This window comes from Panulirus ornatus, chromosome 22 (genome assembly GCF_036320965.1).
Source record: "Panulirus ornatus isolate Po-2019 chromosome 22, ASM3632096v1, whole genome shotgun sequence".
Lineage (NCBI taxonomy): Eukaryota > Metazoa > Arthropoda > Malacostraca > Decapoda > Palinuridae > Panulirus > Panulirus ornatus.
The window spans coordinates 19,401,055-19,421,918 of NC_092245.1; the positions used below are offsets into that span (position 1 = coordinate 19,401,055).

General features: G+C 36.3%; 1 protein-coding gene across 4 annotated transcripts in view; it reads right to left on the bottom strand.

The window, feature by feature from the left end:
• Window positions 1–844: 844 nt before the first annotated feature.
• Window positions 845–20,864, bottom strand: part of LOC139756609 (1-acyl-sn-glycerol-3-phosphate acyltransferase delta-like) — a 28,862-nt gene continuing 8,842 nt past the window's right edge. For 3 of the 4 annotated variants that reach the window (XM_071676260.1, XM_071676258.1, XM_071676259.1), the window contains exons 3-8: window positions 20,521–20,690; window positions 17,643–17,804; window positions 16,929–17,119; window positions 15,439–15,586; window positions 13,649–13,868; window positions 3,881–8,408 (exon numbers count right to left, since the gene is read on the bottom strand). In XM_071676260.1, the coding sequence (XP_071532361.1) occupies window positions 8,320–8,408; window positions 13,649–13,868; window positions 15,439–15,586; window positions 16,929–17,119; window positions 17,643–17,804; window positions 20,521–20,690 (980 nt within the window). In that variant the 3' untranslated portion in view covers window positions 3,881–8,319. Of the gene's footprint in view, window positions 8,409–13,648; window positions 13,869–15,438; window positions 15,587–16,928; window positions 17,120–17,642; window positions 17,805–20,520; window positions 20,691–20,864 lie in introns of all 4 variants that reach the window. The other variant, XM_071676257.1, reaches the window with a different exon arrangement.

Below are 20,864 nucleotides of genomic sequence, written 5' to 3' on the forward strand. Positions count from 1 at the left end.
ACATGTATCATTCATGTGATTGTCTTTCATTATTATTATTGTTTAACCTCATGGACCTCTTCTCTTGAGGTTTGTACATTATAAAAGCTGTGGTGCAATCAGGAGCAGGAAGGAAAGGATTGACTTCTTAGGAGGGAGTGGTTCTTTAATGAGATTGCTCTCTGATGATATAACTTCGCCGATGGTGACTTTCCACTTGTGGCATAACCACTAGCAGGTGAAGGCTGGTAATGCCATGTCATTTCATTTCTGTGAACGTGACCAGAGACAGACTTTCCAAAGAACCAACCCAACCCTATGCAAACACACAGGGATAAGTGAGCGTGGTGTAGCAAAGCTGCCTCTTTAGATTGAGAGCATTAATGAATGCAAACATGTTTCAGCAAATGATGGTTGAGTCATATACCTTTGGATCCCACTCCTTAATTCTGAGGCAACCTTCAGTAATACTTGTCATAAAAATAATCCAATTCTTTTTGGATGGTGTGAAAACCAATACTGCCTAACAATCAGCATCATTAATGAGAAAGATCAAGATAATGGTCTCCAATTTCTCTAGTTAAAATTCTATGAATGAGGATACCTCCAAGCTGAAATGCATGATTTCTTGTTCATGGATTTGCCACCAGAGCACAATCCATAAAATCTCATCACCATGAAAAGGTAAGCAAGCACTTAGGGACCTTAAAAGTGAATCTTTGTAAATGAAGCTGCTGTTCAGTTGTTGCTGAGGGTAACTAACTTTGACAGGAGAAGCAGTTGAGTATAAAAGAAGAAAATATACTTCTTATGTGGCCTGCTTTTGGTTATACCACACTTAAATCAAGGGAAAATGAGAAGAAAGTTAAAATGGGCAACAATGTGGAAATTTTATTATGTATAAAATATTTACAGTTGCAGGAAACAGAAGTTGAGTGTCACATTTTATCATACATGTTAAATAATAATTGCTTTGGAAAAAATAATAATTTAGGACCAAACTGTGACTGCTGCACAATGATAACAGCTCAGGACAAGGAATGGTTGGTAGTCAAATGTGCTCTGGCATTGAAATGCTATGAATATAAATATTTACACTATAGTATGACAACTTGTGAATATGAGCTCTAGCCAGGTGTTAAACTATTTTCCAATAAAAACATTTTCAAACACATCAAGAGATGGCGTGAAAGATGGGTAGGACAGTGCTGGTCAGAACAATCAGCCTAAGAGCATGTGCAACTAAGCTGCAGAGAAAAAAATGATTGTAAACAATACTCTGCCTTCACCACAGTAAAAAATTTACTTTAAACCATCTTAACAGTAACTAGTACATTTTCAACATGGTAGTTTATCAAAAACTGCCTTTTAACAGAAACAATGTATTTGCAGTCACATTTACATAACTGCTTCCTAACAAAAACAATATAGTATATATTACTGATATTTACATGGCTCTGGGTTTTAGAAATAGATAGAGTAAACATAAGAAACTTATATTAATACTGTTCTCCACAATTATTTTTGTACACTATTTCCTTCGGCTGCCTTATGAATTATTCATATTACTATCATCATTCCAACATCCTTATAGTATCAATACTCTACCTGCCGGCAGCACAGGTCTTAGAGCTCCATGAATCATGGGAGAGGTGAGAACTGTTAGTAGTTTGTGTTTCTTTATGCTTCCTTTCATCTTATCCTCTTCTTTGGCCATATTCACAGTTTCAAAATTGTGTTTCTTTCACTTTTCCGAATACTGTTCTGTACATTGTGATATGTTCTTATTTTCCCAACTTTATTTCATTAACTTGTCATGAAATGAAGACAGCTGCTTCCTATACATGAAAACATAATCACCAACAGCAATTCTTTAGCAAATGCATCAGGCATCACTACATTTTCAGCATGTGACTGTTTAGACATGTAGGAGATCAATCAGTTATGTGGAAAAGTTTTGCCACTCTTCTTTGAATGAAGGCAATAGAATACATAATAGAACCATATATTAATATATCATCTTTGGCAAGGATGGAATTTTGATTCTTTATCAATAAATATAAAATGTTCAGTGCCATATGGTACTTCCTCACTGCTGGCAATTACATATACTCTCCAAAATATTTTCTAGTTTCCTGGGAATACAGAATTATGGACTAATTTGAAAACAGAACTTATAAAAAAATTAAGAGGGAAGACTTAAAGAACATGAACTGAATACACAAATACCTCTAAAAAAGGTTTGATATGTTTGAGTACTTTTTTATGAGCAAAATTAAAGTGAGAAAATATCAAGACAGCTCTTGTTAAGAATTAATATCGACAAAATAAAAAAAATGTGTTCTTAAAATCACTCATAAAAAATTCAAAGAACATCTTTTTTTAAATGGAAGACTGAAAGACCTGTGCTTTATGCTTATGATATTTCTTCATTTCATTTTGTATTAGAGAGCTAAAGGTATAGAGATTGTTTTGTGTGTATGTGTGTGTGTGTGTGTGTGTGTGTGTGTGATGGTATCGAAAACTGATGCTTCATTGCAGAACATAAATGGTCAAATTTCATAGTATAAACTAGTTAATGTAATACTGATATGCCATTTGGTTTTTAATAACTAGTTCATAAAACCTTGATCTAGCAAAATCATTTGTTCTCATTATTAAAAACTTTACTCTTAGTATTAATCAAGATATAAAAATAAACTGAGCAAAATGGCCTTATGTTAATCCACAATTACAAATGTATGTCATGGTCTAACCATAAATTCAAGAGTCCCAAGTGGAAGTATGCTTTTAAATGTTTTCAAAATGCTAAACATACAAAAAAAAATCGAAGGAAGGAGCCATATGGTATTTTAATACAAGATGATAAACCTAGATACAATTTTCACCTACTCAGCACACAGATCATACAGTCCATTCCCCCCTTTTATTTTGTTTTGCTTTATATAAACCATATAAACCAAGTGTTATGATGTTATTAGTTACAACTAGGATAAAATGATGTTTAAAAATGTTGCTCAGTCTTTCTCTCTGAGGTGATTCTGTACATTATAAATGCACTCGAATGTAAATTCCTACTTATTTCACAGAGTAATTCATCAGTACTGATAATTCTGACAGTAAAAGAGAAAGGCAAAACTCCATGTATATGCAAACACAAAAATTCCTTTCACATGTACCAGTAAAATGAGTCACATCTTTCTGTTCATTTAGAAAACTGCCTTTATTCTGCATTTGCAAAATAATGTAATTCTGATAACAAGAACATTTATTCATATTCTTCTCATGGCCTATCCACAATTACAAGCCAAACTACAGCCCAAATGTGTAACACTGCTTTTTCCAAGCAGACTGAATTAGCACATCTTCCAGATTACCATTGCCAAAATTAAAGGCAACAGTAACTATGGCATAACGATCCCAAACCATTGACTATATTTAATGTTTAAACAATTCTGAAATTAATCTGAAAGTTGATTCTACACTGCTTCTTATTATGAAACATTTTTATGATCAAATGCCTGCTGACAGACAAATTGGAAGCTAAGTGTGAAACTGCAATTCATCATTAATAACTCTAAAACACAGCATACAATCACAATATAGGCGCTTAAAGATCCTAAGTGTACTAAACCTAGTTTTTTCACCTAAAACTGAAGAGCTAAAAATTCTAGTGCCATAAACATAGTCATACACAATGCAATGATGCATGCCTCACTTGCAAATTGATCAGTCCTTTAATATCTGCTTTCCAGTGCCTCTTCTAAAAGCAAAATACTGGAATTCAGATTTGCAGCAACACTGGAAATTTAAATCCAAAGAGTCAAATTCTTTGGAAAGCAAAAACAGACACTTAGTATACTTCATGAAGTACAGCATAAGCTCACTAAATAAAAATAACTTGAATACACATCCTTCAAAATGAAATTAAACACACAAACACAAAGGAGAAAATATTTTTTTGGGATATTCAATAGATTCTATGAAGTGGATCACTGATGAGAGAAAAGTAGAGGAGGATAGGGAGATACTGCAAGATAGGTACGAGAGACCACACTAAAATTTATGTTTATATGGGAGATAAACATGGCGCTAAGACAGGCCCACAAACTAGCAAATGGTGCAGAAAATACAGGGGTTTATGTTCATGTAAGAAAATGACAATAAAGGAATAAGGAGCAAAAATGAAGAAAGCATACAGGAAAAAGGATAAGGAAGACAAAACTGAGCCCAGTCCAGTAAAAGAGCAAGTAGAAGAAACAATGAAATCCATACTGAAATTTATGTCCACAAATGCTGAAGTGAGGAACTAGAATCAACAGGTAATATAGGAAAGATTAAGCTACTGATATAAAACAATTGAAACTAAACTCAGAAAGGAAATTATTTTGCATGTATTTTTTTCCCATATGAATACTGCAAAGAGGAATGAAATAAACAAGAGGGGTGGTTAAACTTCTGGTAACAGAAAATGGCAGACTTCAGATTATGGTAATTAATGACCTTGTCAAGACTTATGCTCTCAGGAAAATTCTGACAGACACTCTGCTTAATTTTTCTGATAATATGTGAACCAGAAGAATTTTCTGACAGTAACAAGGAACAATCGGGATAGTGCAGTAAGTGACAAGGTTTGCCAAACCAAGTGATGGAAAAGCTCCCATATTAAAGAAATCTTTTCAACAACAGGGAAACTAGGCAAAACCTGGAACTGCCAGTGGGGGAACATGATTTAAGTTCCTAGAATGTGTGCATGACTTCATAAAAGCATGTAACAGAGTTCATCTGAGTCAGAGATTCTGACAAGCATGCAGAGTTAAATCTATGCCCCAGATACAGTAGCATAGAATTAAAAATGTTCAAGGAGTCTCACTTCAGATAAGTGATCAAAAGTATACAATGATGAAGGAAGTGCCAAATGATAAATCTAGAGCAGACCTAAGCCAAGGAAAGGTACCATTATGTAAAGGAAATTATGAAGGAAAGAATATGCTTTTAAGAGATAAACTGAAAGGTTGAATTCCACAATAAGGAGACTGATCATTTTTATAATTCCTAAGAAACAACAACAAAGAGCAAGAAAGTGGAGAGAAGAAATAAAAAAAATGATTGATTTGATCACAAATGTCAATATGCATGGAAATAGACACAATGTGAAAGACCTTCAAGACAGTGTGGAAGACCTATAGGAGACATAAAAGGGAAACTGTACTCAATAGGTGTAACTGGGCAACAAATGATAATATTTAGATATAGAGGGAGGAACAAAAGGAGTACCCTAATTTATATCATAACTTAAAACTGGCAAATTATCTGCAACTGGCCCAATAGCCTACGGAATACTGACAGAAAAGTTATACATACAGAAGAAATGAATACAAAGTTTCAAAGGACATTCACCTCAGATAATTTAGTATTTCCGCCAATACAAAATTGGAAGTGGAGTGATACCCTGAAAACACTGAAATGAAAAGTCAGGTTTTATTTTGGCCATTGTTCTTGTGAGCTGTCGCATGTGTTCCCATCTCCAAGGTTTGAATACATACATAGCATGTGGTTGAGGTTTGGCTGAGGATTCTCAAACAGCTAAGCTAAGGAACTGTCTTCATTTTTCTGTCTTCCCCTCTTCAGATAACCTTTCTTCCTTCAAGAGTCATGTCTACAAACACTGCAAAGCCCTGGTTAATTTCTTTAATTAGTAAGGTAGCAATGAGACAAGCTGCTATTTAGGGTATAAATCCTGATCAGAAGCTCATGTCACATTGCTAACTTATGACCTGTCTGTTAGAATGAGCAACTATAAGTCTTGATGATGTCAACATAGATCATCTCTTTGTTATCCGAAGGTTCTCTAGAAACAGAAGACTTAAAGGGAAATGGGCAAGAAAAATGTCAGTATGGACTCAAGTACAGCAAAATCTTTTCAGCAAAAGAGCAGCAGGCATATAAAACAAACTATGCAAAGATATGGCATTTGTGGATAGCATCAAAAACTTTACTTCTGCTTAATAAAAATGTGAGGTTGAAAGGGAGGTCCCACAAGTATAATTTCCCTCTCTATATACACAAATAACTAATCCATGGCACATTTCGACTAACATGAACACATTCATTCATATTTAACTCCATACATTATGGAAAGGGTCCAGTGATGGGAAACAAAAACTGCACCTAAGCTTTAAGGAAAGGTCAGCAATCACAGACTTGCTCACATAAGAAGAAAGGGGAGACATTATAACTGCTGGATCTGATGCTGACAAAGACAAGTTTTTGAGAAGCAACTGATTACCTAAAGGCACAAAAGAAAACTGAGCATAAGACTGGTAAAAGAGAGAGAGACAATACCTTACTAGTAAGAGTAAAGGATAAGGATGAGGCTAATTAAAGAAACAAGAGAATAAAGAAATTTGAGAAACTGCAGGATTCAAGAAGAGGTCCCAGAAGTGCTAACCTCCCTCCCCTTATGCAAAAATAGCTAATTTTATAGCTTTTTTTTTTTTTTAGGCACTGACAAGAATCCCAAGAGAAGCTTGGATCCACAACTGACTAAACTTTTGAAATCCTTCAATAATGAATATATAATGGAAAATAATAATGTACTGTCATTTCAGCAAGTAAACCCAAACTGAGATGACTGCAAACTCTAAAGTGATAAAAATAAGGTATTGATGGCTTCCCTACCAGAGGCATCTTATCTCCATGGGGTAAAAAATGTAAGCAAAAGGGTCCTGAATCTGATGGTACATTGCTTAAATCCATAAAGGTACTCGAAACCTTCATAGCCATATAAAAACAGGTCTTCAGGTGTCTGATATGGTGAGGTATGGAAGGGTTGTGTATCTTCACATCATGCTTACTCTTCTTTCTTTTCAGGCAGTTGGACACCTCTGGAAGGCTGCCCCTAATATATTATTCACATTCAAGTACTTTATGAAATGAATAAATCTTACTGCAGTGCCTCCTCCATATTGCTGACATTTTTTTTTTTTCAATCTGAGTTTTGTTTAAAAACACCTCAGTCCCTGTTAGGTTTTCATGTGGTCAAAGAGGGAAAACTGAATTTTCTATAGTATATGGAAACAAAGCCCAATTACACTATTGTATTCAGCTCACTGAGTTATTGGAAAAACTAACTCCCTCTGCATTTAAATCCAAGAAATTAACTTCTTCACCATTTGCTGAACACATGACATCATCAAGATAACCCCTTCTCACTGTGTCATTCCTTACTGTATGCTGCCCACAGATAACCTAACATGCTCTGAGGTTGATAAACTCTCATTCTTCCAAGCACACGTCCATGTCCTCTTCCATCAACCCATTGTAGTGAGGTTTGCTATAATTCTACAAGCAACACTAAGTTTCCTAATGCTGCCAGTGCAATGCTCTATATTTGTTAAGAACTTGTAAAATATACCTTAAACATGGGGATTCACTGGAAAAAGAGAAATAGAGTATCACTGAGGGTTTGTAAATTTCTCCAAGTACAGAAGTCCATTTTCATGTCAAAGAAAACATTAATATCACCAGAACTGAATAAATGATTAGCAAAAAGAAAATTGTTTTATCAAAAGCTCCTCTTACAGAGTAAATGCTATATTACAATAAAATTATCATTTTTCACTCCCTTTCTTTGTTCTAGTAAGAGATGTTGCAGATGACTGCATCCCCTGAGTTACATATAAAATAATGCACTTCCTCATTAAATGTCAAAGATGGGAAAACTTTGTTAAATAATGTAACAGAATAACTAAGCCGATTAGTATTAGTATGCTTCTCTTTCAACGAGAATATTCTGAATAAATAATAAGTTTCAAGACTGTACACACTCAAATAAGGTGTAATACTCTTATTGAACATGACTTCTACCTCCTATATCTACACAATACCATTAATCAATCATTATATTCCACCTATGGCCTATATTTACTGCAGCTGTTGACTTTACAGTAAATGTTCATATGGATTACAGTAAAAGTTTAGTTGAATTTCAGTAAAACCAATTCGTAATGTAATCTGATACTGTCATGAAAAAGTGACTGGATGCTGCAATTCAGCCTTCTAAATGTAGTACCTCCCACTGTTTAAATGAAATATAATCCAATGATCAAGATGCAAAAGGTAATTTCCATTACAGGCAGCCTACACATAAATGAAGGAATAGCTAACACAACCCATATAACAGTACAAAGTATATGAAAGAAATTACATGGAACTCTAGTTCTTAAATTACCCCTAACATGAAGATATCTCTATAAAGAGCTTCTATAAGAAAAAAGTCATCCATCTACAAAACACTGAAGGAGCCTCATTTTTTAAACATTACCATAAACAGGTAAATCAATCTTCTTTCTTGGTATCTGTACTGCCATATTTTGATCCTTTATCAATCTTTGTCAGTCCTATCATCTTGTATAATCCAATGTATGCTGCAACAGAAAGGATAATCAAAGTGATGAAGTAAAGTGTAAGAACTAAATTCATTCAACATTAATAGTGCAATACTATATGCATCTCATATTCAAGTGAGCCTTTCCATATAAAAACAATGAGGTAGTTTACTGCAATAAGAATTTGGAAACTAAAATAGGTGTTACTTGTCATAGTGTAAATATCTGATCCCTTCGTAAATGAACCTTGTTCTTACCTAATATCAACTAATCCCTTTAACATTATAAATCACTATCCAACCATAACCCTTATGAGATATGCAAAGGGAACTTACTCCTGTGCAGTTCTAACAATTCCCTTACTCCTCTGCAGTTCTAACAATCACTTTTTACTCCCCTAAACACTTTTCCATGTTTCCATACAAACTCCTTTTCAAAGGTGGGCAGGACCAAGTTCCAAAAGGACCGAATTCCTTTAACTCTGTCCATAGGACCGTGACCAGGAAGGTTGGTCCTTTCCCCTGTTAGAACCAGAATGGGGACCTACAGTCTATTTTTGTATCAATTCCTGATGGTCCAACGTTCTCTGGTCCTTTTTAATTCTCCTTTTTTTTTTTGTCTCTTCAGGTTTTCATTATAATAAACTTACTTTCAGTATAACAAACAGCTCAAGAAAGTAACCTTTCATAAAGTGTCTTTCTGAATGATTTTGGTGTGACTAAAGATTATTTGGAGAATGATGATATCTCGTTTCGTCAAGAAGACTCTGAAAGAGACTGAGACTGAAATCGAACGAGTTCCAACACCTGAAGGCGAAGGATAATCTAGTGTTGTCAGTGCTTCAACCTCAAGTCAAGCAACTGGAGCTCCTAGCAGAAAAACCAAACCCAGTAATCCTTGGCCATGCCTGGACAAATATTTGGAATACATGGGGCAGACCGATGATGCGAACATCATTCAGGTTGAGGATCTGGTATCAGTATTGGAAGGTAAAAAGTGATTATTGATTATTTCTTGACTTCTTTCACTTTTTACAAGTCATATAAAGTATTTTATATTCACTCAAACATACTAATCAAATAAATTTAACAATTATTCTCAGCCAGTTCCATGGAAGATTCCGAATACATCCTGCCAAATCACACAAGGTGCGCTGCCCACACCATGAACTTAGTGGCCACCTCCAATGCTGACAAGGTCTTAAAGAACTCATCATCCTACAGGAAGATGTACCTGACTGCTTGTGATAAAGCTACAGAGCTGTGGAACAAGCAGGCAAGAAATTCACAAGCCTCAGACACCATCAAGGCTGAGATAGGGGTGCTGCTGACTGTCCCCACAATTACGAAATGGACCTCTGTCTACGACAGGGTGTATCTTTTGGTCAACATCTTCCCAGACAAGAAGAAGCTTCATGGACAGCACTAGACTTGTAACATTCTTGGGGTACCTTCACTCTCCTCCAGTAATTTTTTTACTTTTTTCATTTCATTTTACTTTTCTTTTAGAAAAGGTATAAATGTTAAAACAAAGTAAAAAAAATACGATATAAAAACTAAAAAATTTAAGCACAGGACTAAAATATTCAGTTTTTCTCTCAGCTGATATTTGCTTAAAAGAGTATCTTGAGATGATGCAATCAGTCTGTAAGGCATTGGATATCATGCAAGGGGGCACTTGGGGGCACTTCTGCCCACCTTGGACATCTCTCTCAAAATGATGGAGGAGCTGGAGGAAAGCACCAATGTCAAGATGTGTCAGCCACTAGTAGTCGCTGTCTAGAATAGCATCAAAAGCAGGTTTGGTTCCCTTTTTGTGAGGACATGGACTTCCTCCTGGCTGCTGCACTGTAACCTCGGTTCAAAATGGGTTGGGTGAGACTGTTGAAGGACAATGTCATGCATGAAGTTGAGGATATCACAGCCAAGGTAAAGAAGCAGATGGTGATTATCATGAAGATTCTGACAAACTCGGCAAGGAACCCAGCATCAATGAGTGTGAGAATGATCAGAATGAGGACTTCTTTAGGGCTCTCTACATGGGTGGAGCGAAAAGCAAAGAAACCAGGACTAAGTTGGTGAAAACATTTCTCAGTGAGAGGCCTGTGAAACCCTTCATCATCAACAAGTTCTCATTCCCAAGCCTGGCATTGAAGGACTAGTTCATAAAGTTTGATACACCTCTCCCTTCAAGTGCCACCATAAAGCGGCTCTTCTCTTTGGGAAAAGACACCCTCATGCCGAAAAGATTAGGGCTCTGTGACAGCCATTTTGAAATGCTGGTTTTCTTGAAGGGAAAATGAAGTATTATTGTGGTTATTTTTATCAAATCCTATTAATTACTATTTGTATTACTTGTACTGGTGTTTTCAATTGGTTGTTTGTGTTTCATCTCAAATAAATATTTTTCACATAAATGAAAGGACCAAGGCCAAGTCAATCCTGGTTCCTTTCTTCGGGAAGGACAGTGGCCAGGATCGTTGATCCATTTTGAGTCAAGGAACAGGACCAGGACTGTTGGTCCTTTTTGCAGACTGGGTGCCACATTTGATAATTTTTGAAAAATTGATACACTTGCTCTTTTCTATTACCTTGGGAGTGATCCACCTTCCAAAGATCTATTTTTCTTAGATCTCAAGTGGCTTCCAAGGTGTTTCTATACAATTATTGAGTACATATGGAGAGATTGTAGGTGTTTCTGCACAATCCCTGAGTACACATATGGAGAGATTCCATCAATTTCATATGAAGTACATTGTGAGGAATAAGATTCATAAATATCTAAATACTTCTTGTCTAATAAGTAATGCCTCACTCACACATGGACAGCTGGCATTTTGTCCACAAACATACTAAATCACCTCATCAAGCTTAACACTTGACAAAACTTAACTCACAATTCATTCCTCGTAACTGTAGATTTTCTTGCAGTAAGCACCATGCACTAGCCTTGCCTTTGGCAAAATGACAGGAGCAACAGCGTAGTAGGTAGGAATATTAGACAGGAGCATTTGAGAGAATTTACAAGTAAGTAGTAGGTAGGAACATTAGGTAATAGCTGACACAAACTTATATTAGGAAGGAGCCTCAGAAAACACTGTGTTAAGAGTTGCCCTCTACCATTAGCCTGTTAAGGATGAAGCACCAAAGGCCACAAAGTGGCACCAGTTATGGAGATTCTTATGCTGTGGCCACCTAGAAAGAGTCATTAAAGGGAAATGGCCTCAGAGATATGGACATATACCAACTAATGCTTTCTATAGTACATCTTCCTTTCCCATCTCATTAATTCTGTGGGCAATGTGTCCAAGACTGTGAATACACACTGGTATTTTCCATCAAATCCTCATGTACTTCCCTTTAAACCTTGACACTATACTAGTACATTTAAATGTATTTTTGTTGCCACTGTTAAAATTGATGGTATACCCGATAATTCCAGTGTGTGCGATCCTCCCATTCACTTTACCCTCTTGTTTTGGGACTTATTCTTCTATCAATATTAATTATTCAAAAGTCACTCTACACTGTCTACTAATACATCAAAATATGAAATTTGACTCATCCTCATCTGAGCCTCAAAAAATCTCAAAGAAAGGCTAGACTGCAGTGAAAACACACTAGGTGTTCTTATCGTAATGATTCTGATTAACTAAGCTTTGAGGATTTTTCTGCATGGTAATTAAGAGCTGTGGGTTACATAAGGCATTTACTTATGCTCTTAGAAAGCATCAATCTTTTCAAATGGTGGCAGGAAACTTGAGAACCTACATTCACAGGCATCATCCTTTCCCGGTAAAACATATATTTGTGTACAGCACTTAAATGGGATAATTCATAGATTATTATGTTCACTATTCACAACAGTATTTTTAGGGTGCACTGATGTCCCTTTCATTATTCAATGTACAGGTCATGTTTTCTTATACTTTTCAAATGCTGCTTGACTGTTGTGGTGCTTATATCTTCTTCAATGTAAATCTGTTTTCTTAAGCTATTTTTTCCTGCCCCCTTTCTGTCCATTTCCTCCCATTGGTACCTATCAATTAATTTCACTGAGACAGATTTTAAAGAAACGTCTTAAGCTCTAGTTCTATATTCTAAACTCTTTCATTTCCCACTTTGTACAAGAGAAATGGTAAAGCTTTATGCAATCTATACCCTTGAATCTCTTCATGCTTAGTTTTCTCTCTGATTTCAGAATTTTTTTCACATCACTTTTCACAGGCAGTATCTTTTTTTTCAAACTTGTGTGTCATTTCCCAAATAAGTGAGATAGGAGCAGGAACAGATGATGAAAGGGTGCATTTGCTCACATCCATTCTCCAACTGTCATGTGCAATGCATTGTGACAATTTAATTTCCAGGTCAAACACTGATGGCGCTTTTTTGACAAGCTCAATGATATGATGATACAATTAGTTTTTCTAGAGGCCTCTTAAAAATAAGCAACATGAGTTCATGGCTGAAAGTTACTGTGTAAGTCGTTAAAAATCCCATTCTCAGAACTTGTCCATCTAAAAGACCATAACTACTTATTATCTTGTATCAACTTGTGAGCCATCATTCTTTTCATTAATATTTGTCACACTTTCATATGTGCTTTCAACGTCCACTCCGCAGTAGTTTTACCAAGCTCTAAATACATTGTAAGACATAAATATTTAGTGGTTGCATAACAAATCTACCAACTTTAAAAAAATATTTGCACTGTTGCACTGTGAACATTCTAAAAAGTAGGCCATTACCAAGAAAGGTAAGCTATGCCAAATGAAAATAAGAATGGGTTGGTGAATGCACTTTAAGGGGTGGTACTTTCTAAACACTAAGCAGGCAGTTTCAAGATGATTCTATTTAATTCTAATGGAATATGTCCTAATAATCCTCCAAAGTGAAACTTGCAGAAACTCTGAATATGACAATTTTGCATACTTAAAGAGAAAGCATATTAGTTAGACCCAGAAAACACAACCATTTAATTTTCCTTACAAATCGATCCATCATTCAAAAATCTTTAGCAATATCTAAAAATACAGTCATGTGCTATGAATTTTTAAAAAAATGTGCAAAGGAAGAGTAAGAAGACCACTGCGTTATGGAAAATTTGAATGCACAAAACTGCTCCTTATCTGGATTAATGAAAATGTGAGAGGGGAAAGTAAGACCACTGTTTCAGGGAGATTTTAAAAGCACAAAACTACTGCTCTGGATTAATAATCTTATGACAATGATGGACAGAACAAGATAATTTTCACTGAAGATGTGGGTAAAGGCACTTACCAAATATGACAATCCCAACAGCAAATGAGATGGACAGCAAAGAGCCACTTGTGATGAGGTTGTAATAAAAGCGGAGAATTTGGGAAAGAACAAAGCAGGCCCATCCTACCATGTTCAGAAGTGAATAAATTCTCCTTGGCATTGGATGACTAGGATAATCTGGAAGGTCATTCTCTTTTGTGAAATTCCCTGTGTTGATGTAGCTGTCAAGTAATTGGTCCTGTAAATGCACATACATAACTTTGATTGGTACTTTTGGAGGACAATTCAGTGGGACAGTATTTAAGTTTATCACTTAGGTTTTAAGGTATTCTCTGCCAATTACTATAAGAGTTTTAAATACACAGTTGTTATAAACTATCCTAGAAAATGAAAAGTTCACAGAAATCAGATCCTTCACAAGATGATTTCTTAAACTCCTTAGGACCACAGCATATGCTACAAAGTAAGACCTGGCAAAAATTATAAAACCAAAAAGACATGATAATAAGCTAGCAAGAAGAATAACATGCACAAGTCACTGAAGAAGCTCAGACTGCCAAAAGATAAGCAATAAACCTAATAATTACGTCAAAGCACGCTACCACTACATATGCAACAACAAACATGAAGCAGCACATCAAACAATCAAAACTGACTTGCTTAAAATAGAATATTTGCAACCCCTCAATAATCCATCATTCTTTTAACCTCCATCAGACATGAAACCATCCTCCAATTGATATGGCAAAACTGAACTTGATTATATTAAAATGATTAGTGAAATACTTGTAGGTAAAGAAAAAGTAAGAATCTTTATCAATTTCTTCTCACTCATTCTCTCCTTAAGTCCAAGTCATTTCTGCACACCCTCTTCAGCTCTCAATCAAATCTATCTATCTGCTTATTTGTCTATATGTATATATTTTTTTCATATGTGATCACCATTTCAAGAGTGTCTATATGTATATATTTTTTTTATATATGATCACCATTTCCAGAGGTAGAGCTGGGAACAGATGAAGAACTACCTGACTATTTCTTCTGTTCCCTTTTTTAGAAACTGAAATACAAGTAGGGGTTTCCGATCCCCTGGATGGATGTGTTGGAAATAAAATGTTTGTGAACAATATGTTGTGTACGGTGGTTTGATAGAGTTACTAATAAAAGGGTAAGACAGAGGTGTGGTAATAAGAAGAGTGGTTGAGAGAGTTGAAAAAGGTGTGGTAAAATGGTTTTGATATAGGGAGAGAGCAAATAAGGATAGGTTAATAAAGAGCACATAAGTGTCAGAACCTTCACAACTCAATTAGATCTAGATATTTCCCTGGGGATAGGGAAGAAAGAATACTTCCCACGTATTCCCTGCGTGTCGTAGAAGGCGACTAAAAGGGAAGGGAGCGGGGGGCTGGAAATCCTCCCCTCTTTTTTTTTTAATTTTCCAAAAGAAGGAACAGAGAAGAGGGCCAGGTGAGGATATTCCCTCAAAGGCCCAGTCCTCTGTTCTTAACGCTACCTCGCTATCGCGGGAAATGGCGAATAGTATGAAAAAAAAAAAAAAAAATCCCTAAAGCATTTGCAGTGCAATTCTGGATCTATGGTAATCATCTAATCAATTGTATATACAGATAAGAAAGCATAAACAAACTAGGGCAAAGCAGGAGGCTTATTTTATAGAAAGAACAGAGTAATGGGAGTCAGATATTTAATATCTCAATGAAAGCACTATGAAACATAAATGCAGAGCATAATGCCAGCAAAAGCATGCATTAGAATGAAAACCTAAAAAAGTGAGGGTTTTCAATTAGTACCTTTGTCTGGTATAGTTCTTGAAGGTATTTAGAAGCACCTTCGTCATCATCAGGTACTTCATCCAATGGAATACGTCGTACATATATTTCACTCATAACCTTCCGTCCACGCAGCATGTTTTGCAAAGTTGGCTCCTCTCCTTCTGTACTGTATACAAATTGAATTCATTGTTATATAACAGAGGTGATCAATGTGATTAATTGAATAATAGCAAGGTGCTCTACTTGTATTTGACAAATAAGTCACAGTATGATTGCGCTACCTCGCAAATGCGGGAGACAGCAAAAAAAAAAATGATTTGATGAACAGGGTGTGGAGAAGGAAAAGATTTAAAGGTATTTGAGTATCATATTAAGCAATGTTGATGGATCAGACACTAAGATAGCAGAGATATGCTATGCACAGTAACTCTTACTGCTTTATGGAGAGTTCATGAAAAAAGCTCTCCTTTGAAATACTTATTTGTACAAAATGATACAAGAAAACAGTAGCAAATAGCTCTGGTGTCTTTTTCAAGCTCATTTTAATTATCCACCTGACTTATCAAACCATTATACCCTGTTCACTCAGGTATGATAGCTGGGAGGACCCAAGGCTTAGCTGCTATTGGTGGAAAGAAACAGGTGAAGGGTGTGTGTGGAGTAGGGAGTCACTTTGGTTACCAGACAACAATGATTGGCAGCCGCAAGAACATCTCCAGCCAGAGGGTGGCTATCCAGCACGTCAGGCTGCTGTACGAGCCTAGCCTTTTCATTGCCATCTACTGGTTTACTTATGGTTACACAGACTAAGGGACTGCACTGATTAGAATAAATATGATACATTTCTTGATATTTCATGATTATCAGATGTAATTACTACTGATTAATACTTGAAAATCTGACAACTGTTATGACACTGGCTCATCCACCTACTCTGTAAACCTTACCTGTTCACGAGATCCTGAGCAAATATCATAATTGCGTATCAGTACTGATTATCTTTCAAATTTTCAATTCTATAATGAAAAGTTTTCATAATATCATCACACTGGAGTAAGAGGGTGTGAAATAACAGCCACAAACCTTTAAATAATGGGGAGTAAGTTGCAGTGTTGGCAGACTTTGGTACGTGCCATTTCTTATATGGCTATGTCCAAATTACCTAAAGTACTTATTTACCATGCACAAATATGAGCAACAAATGATCCAATGATCCTAAGAAACTCTTGGTACCCCAAAGAAATGCATCTGAAAATTTATTCATATTCAATAAGAAATAACTTTTTTGTAAGGAAAAGGTTTTTGGTACTACGAAAAAGATGGAAGTTGCTTGAGACACTAACTCACAGACTGGTATTGAATGAAACAATCCTTTTTGTCACAGTAATGAATAGAAACTCACAAACTGGTACTGAATGAAACAATCCTTTTTGTAACAGTAATGAATACAATGACCAAAGCCAGTTGATCTAATTCAGTATGTGATGAAATTACGAAAATAAACTTACATGTTAAAGCCAACAGTGACATCATAAATTACTGGGAAATTTCCTTTGAGGGATTGTGCACACTGAATAAAGCCCCGGGTACGAGGAATCAAAAGTCGTTTCAGCTCTGGTAGACCTCTCTTCCTGGCAAACTCCATGCTTGCTTTATGCTTTGCTGGTGTAAACCTCGTGCCCTCAGCAAATAGCAGCATCTGATTGGAATGTAAGTGTTAATATCATGCAAAAATAAAAATGGTTATTTTTTTCAATTATAACTAAAAATGCTTTACAAACTTGAATTATCCAGAAGATTTCAAGAATTTATATGATAAATTTTGGATATTACTGTGAATCTAAACTTAAAATCATCAGAAAAACATGTAGTTAGCTTGATTCAAGAAAATATGTTTGCAGTACAAACAGAATCAGAGCAAGTGAAGCCCCTATGAGACTCCAATTAACATGAATTGGGAAGTTTATCCCCAAGAGAGAAAAGAGCAGCAGATAATGCTGGACACTTTTAATTTGTATTTTGTTCAAGTAATTCATAAGAATGTACATGGGTATTATATCACAATGTCAGTGCCATCTCTGTATTCAAGGTGCACTGCTAAATTAATTACTATGTCGACTACAAATATCTTATTGTCCAGAAACGTTTATCATGTCTCATATTCAAACATTCTTGTGTGTAAGCAAACATATGTAATAGGTATAAATTCATTAGGTACTTACCCAGACAGGGTAGGGGTAGTCAAAAAATTCTTTAATCTGATTCTGCATGATAGTTTTATCTTCTTGCCAATTACGATTGAGAAAAATAATATCAGAAAAGCGCCAAGCCCATCCTATTGTTGGAACATACTGCATCATCTTCTTGACAAACACCTTTGCAGACTTTTAAAAAGAAAAACCATTGTTTAAATGTGGAATAAATTTTCAAACCTAAGACAAAAGTCTACAACATATGATAAAACATTTAATTCATTAAACGGTGGATAACCATACACAATTTGCACTGCAAAAGGTATAAGTGGCACTAACTCAAAAATATTTAAAAGGCACTTAATGGCACACCAACTTTTAAATGTGTACTGGGCAATGTGTTTAGCTTTTTGTATTTTTAACTTAGATAGCACAGGCAGCTGAGGCTCTAATCAAGGCCATCTCATTAACGTGATTATGGCCTGAACTTACAGGAGAGTGAAAGGCATGCATGGAATAAAGTGAATAAAGTCAATGGACTGAACCAGGGCATCTGAAACATCCGGGGTAAACCATGGAAAGGTCTATGGGGCCTGGATGTGGATAGAGAGCCGTGGTTTCTGTGCATTACACATGACAGCTCATGTATGAATGTTAGGGGATGCAGCCTTCCTACATTTGTTTCCTGGCACTACCTTGCGAATGTAGGGGTTGGCGATACTGTTTCCTGAGGGGTGGGGTGGCGCCGTGAATGGATACACATGAGCAAGTATGTACATGAGTATATATATGCATGTATATGTACGTGTATGTGTATATATGTGTATGTGAGAGGATGGGTCTTTCTTTGTCTGTTTCCTGATGCTACCTTGCTAATGCAGGAAATGGCGGTCAAGTATAATAATAAAAAAAAAATTAATATACAGTAGTCTAAACTAGGAATCCACTTTATCAAACAAACCTAAAGGGTGGATGAGCAGCTGGATTGACTAAGGACCAAATGCTGCAACCAGGATCTGAACCTATGCATTCGACCCTGAGCAGCCCATGAATGTGTCATCGTCGGGAAGGTTTGTAATTTTGAAATGGCTTTCTCTGCAATTCCTTTAGTATTTCATATATTTTTAAAACTCCACTGTCTGAGGAAGGCAACGTTTTAGCAATCCACCATACTGTGACCAGTATCTGAACTGCATTTAAGTATATTGTTGAGAAACTGTTAATAAACTATTTTTCCAATTTGACCTAAACCTCAAAAACACTTTAAACACAAAAGGTCCTGGGGAGGCAAAGAGTAGCTGAAGTAAGAAACATGCATTACAGAGAGATGTTTGAGGATATATCTTTGCCCTACATAGAAAAAACAATAATAATTTGGATGTATTACAAACTTTCTAAATTAATTTGACAATATCAATGGTGAACAGTTCTTTGAAAGATACAAAGATAAAGCAAATGAGAGTAACAGCAAGAAACTTAACACACAACTTGTTAGAATAGATGTAAAGAAGTACTTCTACAATATTAGAGTTCAGTTGTGCTGAAAATGAATATAAACAGTAAACAGATGTTTATACAGTTGTATGGTTGGAAAAATGTTTATGAAATGTGGTCCTTTAATTGTAAAACTCCCTCCCCATACTGTTAACATGGTCATTCACATTTATATTTATTATACTTTGTCGCTGTCTCCCGCGCTTGCGAGGTAGCGCAAGGAAACAGACGAAAGAAATGGCCCAACCCCCCCCCCCATACACATGTATATACATACGTCCACACACGCAAATATACATACCTACACAGCTTTCCATGGTTTACCCCAGACGCTTCACATGCCCAGCTTCAATCCACTGACAGCACGTCAACCCCGGTATACCACATCGCTCCAATTCACTCTATTCCTTGCCCTCCTTTCACCCTCCTGCATGTTCAGGGCCCGATCACACAAAATCTTTTTCACTCCATCTTTCCACCTCCAATTTGGTCTCCCTCTTCTCCTTGTTCCCTCCACCTCCGACACATATATCCTCTTGGTCAATCTTTCCTCACTCATCCTCTCCATGTGCCCAAACCACTTCAAAACACCCTCTTCTGCTCTCTCAACCACGCTCTTTTTATTTCCACACATCTCTCTTACCCTTACGTTACTCACTCGATCAAACCACCTCACACCACACATTGTCCTCAAACATCTCATTTCCAGCACATCCATCCTCCTGCGCACAACTCTATCCATAGCCCACGCCTCGCAACCATACAACATTGTTGGAACCACTATTCCTTCAAACATACCCATTTTTGCTTTCCGAGATAATGTTCTCGACTTCCACACATTCTTCAAGGCCCCCAGGATTTTCGCCCCCTCCCCCACCCTATGATCCACTTCTGCTTCCATCCGCTGCCAGATCCACTCCCAGATATCTAAAACACTTCACTTCCTCCAGTTTTTCTCCATTCAAACTCACCTCCCAATTGACTTGACCCTCAACCCTACTGTACCTAATAACCTTGCTCTTATTCACATTTACTCTTAACTTTCTTCTTCCACACACTTTTCCAAACTCAGTCACCAGCTTCTGCAGTTTCTCACATGAATCAGCCACCAGCGCTGTATCATCAGCGAACAACAACTGACTCACTTCCCAAGCTCTCTCATCCCCAACAGACTTCATACTTGCCCCTCTTTCCAAAACTCTTGCATTTACCTCCCTAACAACCCCGTCCATAAACAAATTAAACAACCATGGAGACATCACACACCCCTGCTGCAAACCTACATACGGTAAGAAAAAAGGTCTGAAAATATACCAGTCAAAAATGCATTCAAGAATAGTAAACCTACATAAAAGTATTTATCACACTGTAAGGTATTTTTCAACAATAAACACATACAATAAAAATAACTTACCCCAAGAATTTGAGAGCGGTCAGCAATGATCCATCCCATCAGCCAGTCAATTTCATATGAGTGGTTCATGATGATTAACGCATGCTCTTTTCCCCATTTTTGGAAGGATTCATCAGATGCAAATACACGTACATCAGACCCTGACCACCATTCAGCCAAAAACAACACCTCTGGTGAATAAATAAGCGAATTAGATGATCCGTTAAATATAAATATGTATAAAAAAGTGTATGGAGGAGGGTGGATGTGTTGGAAATGAAACGTTTGAGGACAATATGTGGTGTGAGGCGGTCTGATTAAGTAATGAAAGAGTAAGAGATGTATGGAAATAAAAAGTGTAGTTG